Genomic DNA, 15221 nt, shown 5'->3' with positions numbered 1-15221 from the left:
AGTGTCAAATCGGGCATAGCGAGACCCCCGTCGGCTGTGGATTTTCTCAAGAGATGGAATGGAGCAGCGGTCTTTTATTTTGCCAAACAAATTTGTAAGCAATAAGTGTGCTTTATGTGGAAAGTGGGTCTTGAGGTTAATCTGCGGCATGGAAATGCTGGATGGGTTGGTGCCTTCAACGAAGGTGGATCCTGTGGGATCAGATGTGAAAGAGATTTTAAACTTTTTGTCAGAATGTGCGGAATCAGGATTATGCTACAGATCAGTCGACAGTTAACAATTTTAGATCTGCGTTGTCTGCTGGACATGACCACATAGATGGAAAGCTGGTTGAGATCCATCCGATGGTTTGTAAGTTAATGAAAGGTATAAGGGTTGCTCGTCCACCGAGACCCAGGTACAATACGTTATTGGATGTGTCTAATGTTCTCTCATTATTTGAATCTGGTCTGACAATAAAGATCTATCATTAAAGCAAATCTCTGCTAAGCTTACCATGATGAAATGTCCCATTTCATGTCGTAGATTCCCTGATGTACATGCGTTAGATCTGGCAGGGAGTGTTTTCTCTCCCCAGGGTGTATAATTTAATATATCTAGTCTAGAAGAACTAAAACAATGTCTCGTTCTTTTGATTATCCTGCCTTTCCTCATAATGATAAACTATGTGCGGTGAAATGTTAAAAAAGTTAAGAAGAACATACCATATTTCACAGAATCAATCCTAGAGGACTGTTGCTATTGTCAATTCAGAAACCTTTCCGCGCAGTATCGGCGGTCACTTTGGCTCGTTGGGTCAGATGGATTATGGCGAAGGCCGGTATAGATGTATCTGTGTATGGCGCATTCGGTGAGAGGCGCTATGGCCTCTAAGGCTTTTATTATGGGATCCAGATTAGAGAGAGGATATTCTTAAAGCAGCAGACTGGTCATCTGATTCAATGTGTAACATTTTTAATTACAAACCAATTGTGCATGTTTCTTTTGTGGTTGTTGGTTCAGCTTTGGACCAGCATAATCTGAGCCTCCGGTCCTGCCACAGAATACAACATTTTACAGCATTCGCAACAATAACTTTAGATTCTATTAAGAACACAATTGCAACTGTCATGATGTCATATGTTGTATTTCATCCCTCCCTTGAATACCATACTTCTTTAGTTCTATGGTTTTTAAACTTGTTTCTGATTTCAGGAACGGATCCCAAACAGAACTGAATATGGAATATCTTCTGGCTACAGGCTCTGCGATGTTTATGGATAAAGTTGTCTCTTCCAAGACCTGTTATTTGGAACTGCTCTCCGTTGAGATCTGGAACTGTATCCTGTTAAAACTTGCAGTAAGGAAAAGACTGCTTGTTGCAAAGAAAGAGGCAGTAAGATGGTGCCTCGCTATTTTGTAAGGCTCTGGATTGCTCAGATTGGTTAATGTTAGAGGCGTGGTTCAAAGCTTCATGGGACATGTACTGTTTAATGTTGTTTACTGTTTTTTCATTGGCTGCTGTTAATGAGTAGTAAAGATTGAGAAGCATAATCCTCTCCCCCATGTCCTTAACCTCTTGAGTGCCCATGACGAGATGGTCTCGTCGTGGGCCGCGGTTGCGCTGTGCCCATGACGAGACTATCTCGTCATGAACCCCGCCCGCTAATGAAAGGGCCGGCACAGGGCGGGGAAAGGGCGGGGCACTCAAGGGGTTAAAAAGAATCTAAAATTCTTGTTGCAAATGCTAGAAAATTTTGTATTCTGTGCAGAGGGCAGACACCTTTCTGGATTTTTCGTGCCACATATGAAATACAGCAAATAAAATTGAAAAATATTTCAGACATTCCAAAGATGACCACATGGTGGCAGCGCATACTTGCAAAAGAAAGCAGCCGGTTCTTGTTCTTGTCATGTTTACACAGAGATGTCATGCTCTTGCCTTACCTGGGCATTCATGACCGGCCTTCACAACCGTACTGCCACGGATGGGGATTTTGTCTGCCATGTTTCGTCGACTGTCGTCATCAGAGTAAAGGAGTGTGCCATCCAACCACAGGTCAAACCAATGCCTTTTCCATCTTCTCAAAATGGTACCTTAGGACAAAGAAGTGTGAGAAAATATCCCAATTATTATTAAGTAGTTTCAAACTTTAATCAGGTGAATACGGCAGATGATACTTGCTCAGTTAACAAAACATATATTAGAAGAACTGGGTTTCAGAAATATGATGCTTTGTAGCACTGGCTCCAAGTTGCAAGGCGATTTCACATTCAGAAGCCATCCATCCTGCCCCCTTGCTTGCAGATCCATAAACTTCATGTTGATTTAATGGCCATAATAGATCTGGGGTCTTCAATCAATGGGCATCAAAGAGGGGTAGTGCTGCTACCCATGGCTACTGCTAGATCTCCTCTTAAGGGTAAAAAAGGAATTAACATGACTCACTTAGCCCTGTTTACTTTGAGTAGTTTCCGCATTGTGTTACCTTTCACATCTCTCAGTACCAAATTAAAGGCTATCTAAGGGGAAGGATGAGACAAGAGGACACACCTGTGATGTTAATACACACATCTATTCACATCACTTTATCTTCCCGTGGAAACACAGGTGGTCTCACTTTCTCAACAATGCTGAGCCTTAGTGGCCCTGAGTCCTTGTAAATCTGCAACTAACTTATAACAGGGATTATATATCTAGACCTTTTTTTTCTAACATAGCCTGTGATTCACTTTTTGATTCCCAGTGCCCCCACTTTGCCTTTTAACTTCAGTGTGGTCATGAAGCCAAAATGTGAGATTTTCTTATTAATTAAACAATATCGATACCTAATTTTGGTGTACAGTGTCCTATTTTGGTTAACCTTTGAAATATAACTGTATGATAATTTGGGTCAATTATTCTGTTTCCATTTGTAATAGGACCAAACTTAAGGAATCCAAACTGGTGTAAGAGTCGGATGTGATCGCTTGGAGTCCTGTGTCACAGAGAAGGAGAAATCTGATAGATAGGAGAAGATCCCTTGAGAAGCCCTTAATGGCTGTGTTATCGCGGATGAGATAACCATTGAGTAGTCACGATAATGGGGAATTGTGGAGACCTCGCCTCTTAGCATCCAGGTCATGGTTTTTGCCCAGGGGCTACCCAGTCTATAAATAGCCCAGCCATCTTGGAGTAACCAGGCAGAAACCAGCAAACGCTGTGTGGTGTTTTATGTACATGCTGTAGAGAGCCACCCGGGCTCTCCCCGACATCATGCATGCACTCCTTGGGGTGGGATCGACCCGAGGAGATATAATAAACGGCAAGAGACCGCTCAGGGTCTTCCCGCCAGCGTAGAACAGACTGGGTGGTGTGCCCTTATTCCAGCGCTGCACAGGCCACGTCATCCTTGGCCCCGCCACGCTACATTGGCGACAAGGCCAGTTGAACTCCGTGCAACGCTGTGGCAGCTGCTGAGTACGCGACACACCTTCATCTAAGAGACGGTAGAACACCGCCCCCTCACGTGCCTGCTGTCGGTGGCCTGGGCTGTGTTTCCTGTCCCCTGCGCTGCCACCCTGCTGTGCCTCACCTCGCCTCCGGCACGTCTGGTGTTGCCCTGCCCACATTGAACTCTGGCCAGCAACGCTGCAATCCAGCTGCCTCTCCGCACTCTGCCTTGAGCGGCGTCTTCCGGCACGTCCTGCACCCTGCCGGCACACTTCCCACAGGCGACGGGGAGCGTGCTCAAGTCAGCGGTGCGCGCCCGAGAGGAGATGCATTACGCACGCTCTGGTGGGTGGGCCCAGCCCCGGGGGAACCGCCGTAGTGGCGCGCTGCGACACAGCAGGCCACAGGTGCCTATTAATTCAGAGGAGGTTGCCCCACGTGGCCGGCACCTTCTGATCTGTGCCACAGGGAGACAGTCAAGCGCCACATGGAGACAGCCAGGCCCAGCAGGAGACAGTCAAGCGCCACAGGGAGCCAGTCAGCCCCAGGAGGCCTCAATTGTCTCAAAGTGCTCAGCACACCGTCGGCCCACACTAGGGGGAGCCCTCCAGGCCCAGAAGGCCCCACATTACCCGCACAGGCTGCACACTGCCACAGCTCTGAGACACCCTTTTCTGCCACACAGCCTACCGGGCTACAGTGCCACCTCACCCAGGAAAGAAGGCCCAGTGCATCGTGTTTCCTCAGGCCCGCTAGTCACGTGGCTACACGCCACCTCACATCAAGTGTCCAGGGCCTCTAGTGGAGACATTGCAACGCCGAAACTGCGCCCAAGCGCGCCGATGCCATGAGCATGCCCGTCCACAGCAAGCGCAGATGGCCAGCAGGCCAGAGCGAGCGGACCACGCAGAGGTGATGACGGCCCACCACCGGATCACAGCCATGCGGTCGTTTCACCACTGCCGCCTTTTAGCAAGACCGCTGACCCGGCTAAGGCGGCGCACGATGGAAAGTGTGGATCGGACGGTTGAACCACTATTTTAGGGGTTCCAGGAATACAGACGGCGCTGTGAAAAGGTCGCTGCTCATATACTACGACGACGCTGATATCTACAATCTGTTTGAAACATTGCCCAACACAGGGATTGATGATGACTATGAATCTGCAGTCGCCGCGCTCAACAGACCCTTTGACCCCCAGCTCAACCCTGACTTTGAGCGTTTTAAGCTCAGACAAGCGTCACAGTCAGACAGAGTGTCTGTGGACATGTTTTATGCGCGGCTGCGCAGGCTGGCAGACACGTGCGCCTTCACGGATCAAAGGGAAGAAATACACGGCCAAGTCATCCAGGGATGCCGCTCAGCGATGCTAAGGAAACTGATCCTTCGGCAACCGGGGATCTCTCTTGATGAGATCCTCATCCTGGCCAGGTCACACAAACTCTCAGATGCACGGGGTGGGTGCAATGGAAGCTGCCCTGCATAGAACCGCTGCAGCGCCTCAGGCAATGAAGTACGCGCCCATTAAGGAAGAAAGAGATTCGAATACAAACCAGACTGACTCGGATGACTCAAGAGACGCACACACACCTGCACGTTAGAAGCTGTGAGATGGATGAAGGTTGAATGCGGGGACTGGGGCACCGGAGGAAAGGAGAGGGTGAGCACTGGTGGCCTTGTAGAGCACTGCCACTGGACTACACGCTGATACCCCCTTTTTTTGTTTTGTCCCCCCCCCAATACAGGACCCATTCGGGTCCTGTGATCCTGGACCCACATAAGCCCGTATACTATGGAAGTTAACACTGATTAAGACCCCTGGATGTATGTTACAAGTTGTAGTTATAGGTTTCATTTTCTAATAACGTGAGTTCACCTGCGTAGTTTCTCTTACTTTTTATTATGGCTTTTATTACCTTGACACCACAGCTGACCAGATCAATAGACGGTAAGATTGTATCTCGTGGAAGATTTACGGCTAAGGTAGACATCATACATAATCAACCTGTATACACCCTATAGATAATCGTGCCATGGGGAAGGACTTCCTTTACTTACTGTCCCTGTAAATACATTAGTCTGGAAGAAGACTTTGCTTTGGGATTGTGGGCCATGTACAGCAGTCGAATTACTGTGCAGGGACTGATACCCCATGGATATGTTTACTGAAACAGGATGGTTGTTATATATACCTAATGTGTAAGAGGGTCCACCATACATGTGAATGTAAATGTATTGAATCGCTTCTTGATTTAAAATATAAATGCCAATAAAAATTATACTTAAAACAAAAAAAACAAAAAAAGGAAGAGAGAGTGGAGGCCGTACACCAGCGCCCAAGTACAGCTTGCCCTGCACCACAGCCATCTACAAGTGGTGGGGTCGGCAACTGTGGCGTCGAACACCCGTCAACGGCAGTGTGGGAAGCAAAAGGGAAGACGTTCTCCGCTGAGGGAAGGTGAATCATTTCGCCAAAGTGTGTAGAAGCAGCCAGTCTCGACAGACCTACACCAGGCCTTGAGGAATGACATAACATCTGCACCAGGTGTTGCTCGATGCTGCACAATCGCAGCATGATGAGTCGACGCGGGAGCGCTGCCTCGCGCTCGAAGAAGATGACGACAAGGTGTCATATCCTTCATCAGCAGGTCGCACAAACACCGAAGGCCGTGCCGATGCGCTCTGTCCTGATAGAAGGGTCTGCAGTCCAGGTGCTCATCGATACCGGTACATCGGTCAATGTCATTGACACAGAGCAGTACGAGCGGCTGTCCCCACAACCCCCTCTTGCACCTACCAAGGCCCCGATCTACACCTTTGGAGGTACGCACCCTCTGCCCCAAAGAGGGGTCATTGAGGCTGAAGTCACCAGCAAGAAACACGTCACAAGGGCACGTTTCCACATCACAGAAGGGAGGAAAGACACCCTTGTCAGTTGCCACACCGCAGCAGACCTTGGTTTGGTTTTCTTCGCTCGTCAGATCCATGACTCTCACGCCGACGCCATCTTGCACGAATTCCCGGCACTATCCACAGGGCTTGGCAAGCCAAAAGGGAAGCAGTTCAAGCTCCACATTGACCCCACCGTGAGGCCTATGGCCCTGAGACAGCGGAGGGTGCCGTTTAACCTCTGCCAGCAAGTAGAGGCGGAACTGAAGAAACTAGAGGACCTCAACGTCATTGAGAAAGTGTCAGGCCCCACACCGTGTGTGTCCCCATTGGTCGTGGCCCCCAAGCCAAAACAGCCGGGACCCATACAGCTTTGTGTGGACATGAGGCTCCCAAATGTAGCAGTCAAAAGGGAACGTCATCTTACCCCCACCATGGATGACATCATGGCAGACATGAACGGAGCCAAATGGTCCTCCAAGCTGGACCTGAATGCGGGGTACCACCAACTGGAACTTGAGCCTGAGAGCAGGTACATCACCACGTTCTCTACCCACGTCGGCCTCAGGAGGTACAAGAGACTGAGCTTTGGGGTGTCATCTGCAGCCGAGGTCTTCCAGAATGTCATCCAGGAAGCACTGTCCAGCCTGCAGGGCGTCATCAATCTGAGCGATGACATCCTGGTGTTCTCGGACACCTTGGAAGAGCACCACACCCACCTTTGAGCCAACCTCCAGCGGCTGGAAGACTGCGAACTGACCCTCCACAGGGCCAAGTGTTCCTTTTACCAGGAGTCAGTCGACTTCTTCGGATACATCTTTACCAGAGATGGGTTGAGGGTGTTCCCCAAGAAAGCAATGGCCATCCGGGCAGCAAGCACCCCGAAGTCCCCCACAGAAGTCCGCAGTTTCCTTGGCATGGCCACCTACTGTGGCAGGTTCATTCCGAACCTGGCCTCTCTGTCGGAGCCACTCCGCGCCCTTACCCTCAGTGACCGTCAGTGGGAATGGACCGTAGCTGCCAACACAGCATTTAATACCATCAAAACAGCCCTCATGGACAAGACAGTGATGGCCTACTTTCATCCACACAATGCACATATTTGGTGGTAGATGCCAGCTCAGTAGGACTAGGAGCAGTCCTCCTACAGGAACCTGACCGGGAAACATGGAAACCAGTCACCTACGCCAGCCGGGCACTATCAGACACTGAGACCAGATACGCCCAGATCGAGAGGGAAGCCTATGCAATAAAATGGGCGTGTCACTATTTTCACCTCTATCTGTATGGACAGGAGTTCCAGGTAGTGACGGACCAAAAGCCGCTGCTCCCATTCCTTGCAGGGTCATCAAGACTAGCGCTTACCAGAATTGAAAGGTGGGCCGTTCAGTTGCAGGCGTACAACTTCAAGGTCGTATTCTGGCCAGGGGCTCATAACCCAGCATACTACCTCTCGGGCACCCCAAGCCGTCGGTCTCTCGAGCCCCGCCTATGGACGTAGCATACTCGGAGGCATTTGTGAAAGAGGTCTCGTACGAGGCATGCCCAAAAGCCATGACGCTGGAGGAGATTGACCAAGCAACGGCCGAGGACGAGACGCTAGCCATGCTGAACAACGGGTGGACCCACTTCCTGGATGAGCCCCAGTTGCTCCGGGCGGAAGATAGCCATGCTCGGCAACAGCTCTGGCAGATCTGACAAGAGCTGAGCGAAGGAGAACAGAAAGGTTGTACTGAGAGGGCATGTCATTTTGATCCCCAAGGCACTGCTGGACCGCATCATCCAGCTGGCGCATGTGGGGCATCAAGGGATGGCGAAAACCAAAGCTCGGCTATGAAACAAAGTCTGGTTCCCGAAAATGGATACCCGAGTAGAGGACATGGTGCGACAATGTCACTCATGCACCATTACGGGCGGCGACCCAGCACCAGCGCCAGTCATCACCGAAGAGCCAAGCGAGCTCCCATGCTCCAAGGTCAGCATCAACTTTGGGAGCTTCCCCGATGGCCGCCACACGCTAGTGATCGTCGGCTCGTTCTCAAAGTTCCCAGTGATAGCATCAACGGCATTCACGGACGTCAGGAAAATCCTGGACAAGGCCTTCGCCCTCCTAGGCCTGCCGGATACCATCCGTTCAGACAATGGGCCCCCCGTTCCAAGGCCATGAGTTCCAAGAGTACCTGGAGAACAAAGCGATTCGCCACAGGAAGATCACAACGGGAGGTGGAACGCTTCATGCAAATTCTCAACCGTGTTCTGTCAATCGCAGTGGATCGGGGGAAGATGCTGAGTCGGCACTCAACCAATTTCTAAATGCATACTGGCCAACGCCCCACAGCACCACCACGTTTGTTTCCGCCCACCTGCTTTTCAAAACATCCCCGCGGGACAGCATTCCAACCGATTCAGCATGGAAACCTTCGGAAAGTGTCAACGTAGACACAGAGCCTAGGAGGACTGTGACCAACCAGAAGACCAGGGCCACCAGAGGAGCAAAAGAACCACAGATGAAAGTAGGAGACAGCGTTGTGGTTTAAGACAGACACCCGGGCTGGAAATTCAGAACGCCACGCCGTAGTGGCGCGCTGCAGCGCAGCAGGCCACAGGTGCCTATTAATTCAGAGGACGTCACCCCACGTGGCCGGCGCCTTCTGATCTGTGCCACAGGGAGACAGTCAAGCGCCACAGGGAGACAGCCAGACCCAGCAGGAGACAGTCAAGCGCCACAGGGAGCCAGTCAGGCCCAGAAGGGCTCAATTGTCTCAAAGTGCTCAGCACACCGTCGGCCCACACTAGGGGCAGCCCTCCAGGCCCAGCAGGCCCCACATTACCCGCACAGGCTGCACACTGCCACAGCTCTGAGACAACCTTTTCTGCCACACAGCCTACCGGGCTACAGTGCCACCTCACCCATGAAAGAAGGCCCAGTGCATCGTGTTTCCTCAGGCCCGCCAGTCACGTGGCTACACGCCACCTCACATCAAGTGTCCAGGGCCTCTAGTGGAGACATTGCACCGCCGAAACTGCACCAAAGCGCACCGATGCCATGAGCATGCCGTCCACACCAAGCGCAGATGGCCAGCAGGCCAGGAGCGAGCGGACCATGCAGAGGTGATGACGGCCCACCACTGGGTCACAGCCACGCGGTCGTTTCACCACTGCCGCCTTTCAGCGAGACCGCTGACCCGGCTAAGGCGGCCCCACGATGGAAAGTGTGGATCAGATGGTTGAACCAATATTTTAGGGGTACCAGGAATACAGACAGCGCTGTGAAAAGGACGCTGCTCATATACTACGGCGACGCTAATATCTACGATCTGTTTGAAACATTGCCCAACACAGGGAATGATGATGACTATGAATCTGCAGTCGCCGCGCTCAACAGGCACTTTGACCCCCAGCTCAACCCTGACTTTGAGCATTTTAAGTTCAGACAAGCGTCACAGTCAGACAGAGAGTCTGTGGACATGTTTTATGCGCGGCTGCGCAGGCTGGCAGGCACGTGCTCCTTCACGGACCAAAAGGAAGAAATACACGGCCAAGTCATCCAGGGATGCCAGACATTAGTCTGGAAGAAGACTTTGCTTTGAGATTGTGGGCCATGTACAGCAGTCGAATTACTGTGCAGGGACTGATACCCCACGGATATGTTTACTGAAACAGGATGTTTGTTATATATACCTAATGTGTAAGAGGGTCCATCATACATGTGAATGTAAATGTATTGAATCGCTTCTTGATTTAAAATATAAATGCCAATAAAAATGATATTTAAAAAAAAAAACAGGTAGAGAGAGTGGAGGTCATACACCAGCGCCCAAGTACAGCTCGTCCTGCACCACGGCCGTCTACAAGTGGGGGGGTCGGCAAATGTGGCGTTGAACACCCGTCAACGGCAGTGTGGGGAGCAAAAGGGAAGTCGTGCTCCGCTGAGGGAAGGTGAATCATTTCGCCAAAGTGTGTAGAAGCAGCCAGTCTCGACAGACCTACACCAGGCCTTGAGGAATGACATAACATCTGCACCAGGTGTTGCTCGACGCTGCACAATCGCAGGATGATGAGTCGACGGAGGAGTGCTGCCTCGCGCTTGAAGATGATGACAAGGTGTCATATCCTTCGTCAGCAGGTCGCACAAACACCGAAGGCCGTGCCGATGCGCTCTGTCCTGATAGGAGGGTCTGCAGTCCAGGCGCTCATCGATATGGGCGCATCGGTCAATGTCATGGACTCAGAGCAGTACGAGCGGCTGTCACCACGACCCCCTCTTGCACCTACCAAGGCCCCGATCTACACCTTTGGAGGTATGCACCCTCTGCCCCACAGAGGGGTCATTGAGGCTGAAGTCACCAGCAAGAAACACGTCACAAGGGCCCGTTTCCACATCACAGAAGGGAGGAAAGGCACCCTTGTCAGTTGCCACACCGCAGAAGACCTCGGTTTGGTTTTCTTCGCTCGTCAGATCCATGACTCCCACGCTGACACCATCTTGCACGAATTCCCGGCACGATCCACAGGGCTTGGCAAGCCAAAAGGGAAGCAGTTCAAGCTCCACATTGACCCCACCATGAGGCCAATGGCCTTGAGACACCGGAGGGTGCCGTTTAACCTCCGCCCGCAAGTAGAGGCAGAACTGAAGAAACTAGAGGACCTCGACGTCATTGAGAAAGTGTCAGGCACCCACACCGTGGTTGTCCCCGTTGGTCGTGGCCCCCAAGCCAAAACAGCTGGGACCCATACGGCTTTGTGTGGACATGAGGCTCCCATATCTAGCATTCAAAAGGGAACATCATCTTATCCCCACCATGGATGACATTGTGGCGGACATGAACGGAGCCAAATGGTTCTCCAAGCTGGACCTGAATGCGGGGTACCACCTACTGGAACTTGAGTCTGAGAGCAGGTACATCACCACGTTCTCTACCCACGTCGGCCTCAGGAGGTACAAGAGACTGAGCTTCGGGGTGTCATCTGCAGCCGAGGTCTTCCAGAATGTCATCCAGGAAGCACTGTCCAGCCTGCAGGGCATCATCAATCTGAGCGATGACATCCTGGTGTTCTCGGACACCTTGGAAGAGCACCACACCCACCCCTGAGCCAACCTCCAGCGGCTGGAAGACTAAGGACTGACCCTCCACAGGGCCAAGTGTTCCTTTTACCAGGAGTCAGTCGACTTCTTCGGATACATCTTTACCAGAGATGGGTTGAGGGTGTTCCCCAAGAAAGCAATGGCCATCCGGGCAGCAAGGACCCCGAAGTCCCCCACAGAAGTCCGCGGTTTCCTCGGCATGGCCACCTACTGTGGCAGGTTCATTCCGAACCTGGCCTCTCTGTCGGAGCCACTCCGCGCCCTTACCCTCAGTGACCGTAAGTGGGAATGGACCGTAGCTGCCAACACAGCATTTAATACCATCAAAACAGCCCTCATGGACAAGACAGTGAAGGCCTACTTTCATCTACAGTGATGCACATAGTTGGTGGTACATGCCAGCTCAGTAGGACTAGGAGCAGTCCTCCTACAGGAACCTGACCGGGAAACATGGAAACCAGTCACCTACGCCAGCCGGGCACTATCAGACACTGAGACCAGATACGCCCAGATCGAGAGGGAAGCCTATGCAATAAAATGGGCGTGTCACTATTGTCACCTCTATCTGTATGGACAGCAGTTCCAGGTAGTGACGGACCAAAAGCCGTTGCTCCCATTCTTTGCAGGGTCATCAAGACTAGCGCTTCGCAGAATTGAAAGGTGGGCCGTTCAGTTGCAGGCATACAACTTCAAGGTCGTATTCTGTCCAGGGGCTCATAACCCAGCATACTACCTCTCGGGCACCCCAAGCCGTTGGTCGCTCGAGCCCCGCCTATGGACGTAGCATACTCGGAGGCATTCGTGAAAATGGTCTCGTACGAGGCATGCCCAAAAGCCATGATGCTGGAGGAGATTGACCAAGCAACGGCCGAGAACGAGACACTAGCCATGGTGAAAAACGCCCTACTGAACAACGGGTGGACCCACTTCCTGGATGAGCCCCAGTTGCTCTGAGCGGAAGAAAGCCATGCTCGGCAACAGCTCTGACAAGAGCTGAGCGAAGGAGAACAGAAAAGTTGTCCTGAGAGGACATGTCATTGTGATCCCCAAGGCACTGCAGGACTGCATCATCCAGCTGGCGCATGTGGGGCACCAAGGGATCTCGAAAACCAAAGCTCGGCTACGAAACAAAGTCTGGTTCCCGACGATGGATACCCGAGTAGAGGATATGGTGCGATAATGTCACTCATGCACCATTAAGGGCGGCAACCCGGCACCAGCGCCAGTCATCACCAAAGAGCCAAGCGAGTTCCCATGGTCCAAAGTCAGCATCGACTTTGGGAGTTTCCCCGATGGACAAGTCCTTTGCCCTCCTAGGTCTGCCGGATGAAATCCGTTCAGACAATGGACCGCCGTTCCAAGGCCATGAGCACCTGGAGAACAAAGCGATTCGCCACAGGAAGATCACAATGGGGAGGCGGAACGCTTCATGCGAATCCTCAACCGTGTCCTGCCAATCACAGTGGATCGGGGAAAGATGCTGAGTCGGCACTCAACCAATTTCTAAATGCATACTGGCAAACGCCCCACAGCACCACCAGGTTTGTTTCCGCCCACCTGCTTTTCAAAACATCCCCGCGAGACAGCATTCCAACCGATTCAGCATGGAAACCTTCGGAAAGAGACAACGTAGACACAGAGGCTAGGAGGACTGTGACCAACCAGAAGACCAGGGCCACCAGAGGAGCAAAAGAACCACAGCTGAAAGTAGGAGACAGCGTTATGGTTTAAGACAGACACCCGGGCTCGAACGCCGTACGAACCAGAGGAATGGACCGTCGTCAAGGTGCAAGGGACCATGGTCACAGTGCAAACAGGACAGCAAGTGGTCACCCGGAATGTATCTTGTTTCAAGACTGCCTATGGGCCGGACACCAGCTCAGGGGAGACGGAAGATCTGGGTGAGGCTCCGTGTCACGCGCCCGTCAGCTCACCAGGCCTGTGACATCCCCACCAAGACTTTCGCAGGCAGGAAGCGGAGAAGCTGTGACTGCTGCTCAAACGGCCAGCCAAGACATTGTGACACAAACCCCCCCAAACACCCAGGCATATGCAGTGTCCAGTTTTGACTCCCGGAGCCAGAGGTATGGTCCCCTGCCGAACCCTGCACCCAGCCAGAAGCTGAAATATTTCATGTGCACATCCCCCTAAGCATGCGGACTATGATGAACAATCACTAAAGAAAAGGAGGGATGTAGAGAGCCACCCGGGCTCTCCCCAACAATGTATCATGCATGCACTTCTCGGAGTGGGCTCGACCTAAGGAGATATAATAAACGGGTCTTCCCGCCAGTGTGGAACAGACTGTGTGGTGAGCCCTTATTCCAGCGCTGCGCAGGTCCCGTCACCCCGGACCCAGCCGCGCTACACCCGCAACTGCCTTTTTGGAACTTTACATTGACGATGGGGAGAGCAAGCCAAGCCCCGCTTCGCCACCCCTTGCCTCGGCGAGGCTTCCACTACACTCACGCGGTGGATCCTGGTGACTCCTCAACCACAACCCTGTGCTCCGCAACGGCTGCCCGACTGCCATGGAAGAGTCACATATGCCAAGCAGCCCTCGCCAGCCCCACAGGTGGTCTAGCGTTCATGCTCAGAGTGCGAACAGGCACCGCCAGACCACACCAGCGATCTCACCCCCTCAGCCTTGCTACAGTGACCGCCAAATGTGTCTATCCTGCAAGGCTCGCTAAGAAAACCATCAACGAGGCCCCCCTGAAACAGTGCAACAGCCCACCCTGTAGTGGCTAACTCACCACAAGACACTGTCCCTATTGTATTGTATTTGCATTTATATAGTGCTTACTATCCCTGACGAGGCTTTGAAGCGCTTTTTCGGTGAGTAGCACGCTACTCCGTAACCCATAAAGGATTAGTGTTGAATTAGTATAGTGAAATATGAAAGTAGCTTTAGTGATGGATATGTTAGTGAGTTATTTGGATTGAAAAGGATAGCTGAAGGATAGAAGAGTGAAATAGGTTTACATTTACATAGCGCTTGTTGCCAATGATGGGTGTTTAGAAGCTCTTTTGGTAAGAAGCATGCTACTCCAGAACCCATAAAGGATTAGTGTTGAATTAGTAAAGTGATGTCAGGACACCAGTGGCTGTAACACGTCTAATGGGTATGACAAGGAAAAGTAGTCAACGTTTTAGAAGCATAACAAAATACCCACGATGGAGAAAAAGACATTTAGTCACAAAACTTATAGTAAGGCAGTGTATCAAAAGTTCAAAAGTTAGAAGAGTACGCGCCAGGGCTGTCCTTTGTCGCCACTGCTCTTTGCCATGGTGCTTGAGCCACTTGCGGCTTGGATACGTTGGGAGCCCATGATATGGGGCCTCAAGTGGTCTGATGGCTGGGAGGACCGCGTCTCCCTGTACGCGGATGACGTGTTGTTGTATCTGTCCTCCCCCAGACGTTCTATACTAGCACTACTTAACATCTGTGAGGTCTTTGGCAGAGCGTCCGGCTATACGATTAACTGGTCAAAGTCGGTCCTGTTCGTACTGCATGGCCTTCCCCCGCGGCTCCCGGCGGGCTGTCCGCTCCGTGTGGCAGAAGGTTCTTTCAAATATCTGGGTTTGTAAATCACGATGGATCAGACGGAGTTTTTCCGGCAAAATCTATGCCCCCCAATGGACCGCCTCAAGCGGGATGTGCATCACTGGGGAGCGCTGCCACTGACCCTGTTGGGGAGAGCGGCGCTCTTCAAAATGATGGCTTTGCCACGGTTCTTATATGTGCTTGAGAACACGCCGTATACGGTGCCCCCGGCCAACTTCCGTGCGATAGCGGCGCAAGTCTCTAGCCTCCTATGGGGCAACGGGCCG

At 51.8% G+C, this 15221-nt stretch overlaps 1 protein-coding gene across 2 annotated transcripts in view; it reads right to left on the bottom strand.

Moving 5' to 3' along the window:
- PLEKHB1 (pleckstrin homology domain containing B1) overlaps positions 1-15221 on the bottom strand; it is a 334766-nt gene that overhangs the window by 260126 nt on the left and 59419 nt on the right. For both annotated transcript variants that reach the window (XM_085623318.1, XM_085623319.1), the window contains exon 3: positions 1927-2076. In XM_085623318.1, coding sequence (XP_085479444.1) covers positions 1927-2076 — 150 coding nt within the window. The remainder of the gene's footprint in view (positions 1-1926; positions 2077-15221) is intronic.

Source organism: Triturus cristatus, chromosome 8 (genome assembly GCF_964204655.1).
Source record: "Triturus cristatus chromosome 8, aTriCri1.1, whole genome shotgun sequence".
Lineage (NCBI taxonomy): Eukaryota > Metazoa > Chordata > Amphibia > Caudata > Salamandridae > Triturus > Triturus cristatus.
This window is presented reverse-complemented; position numbering and strand designations above follow the sequence as displayed.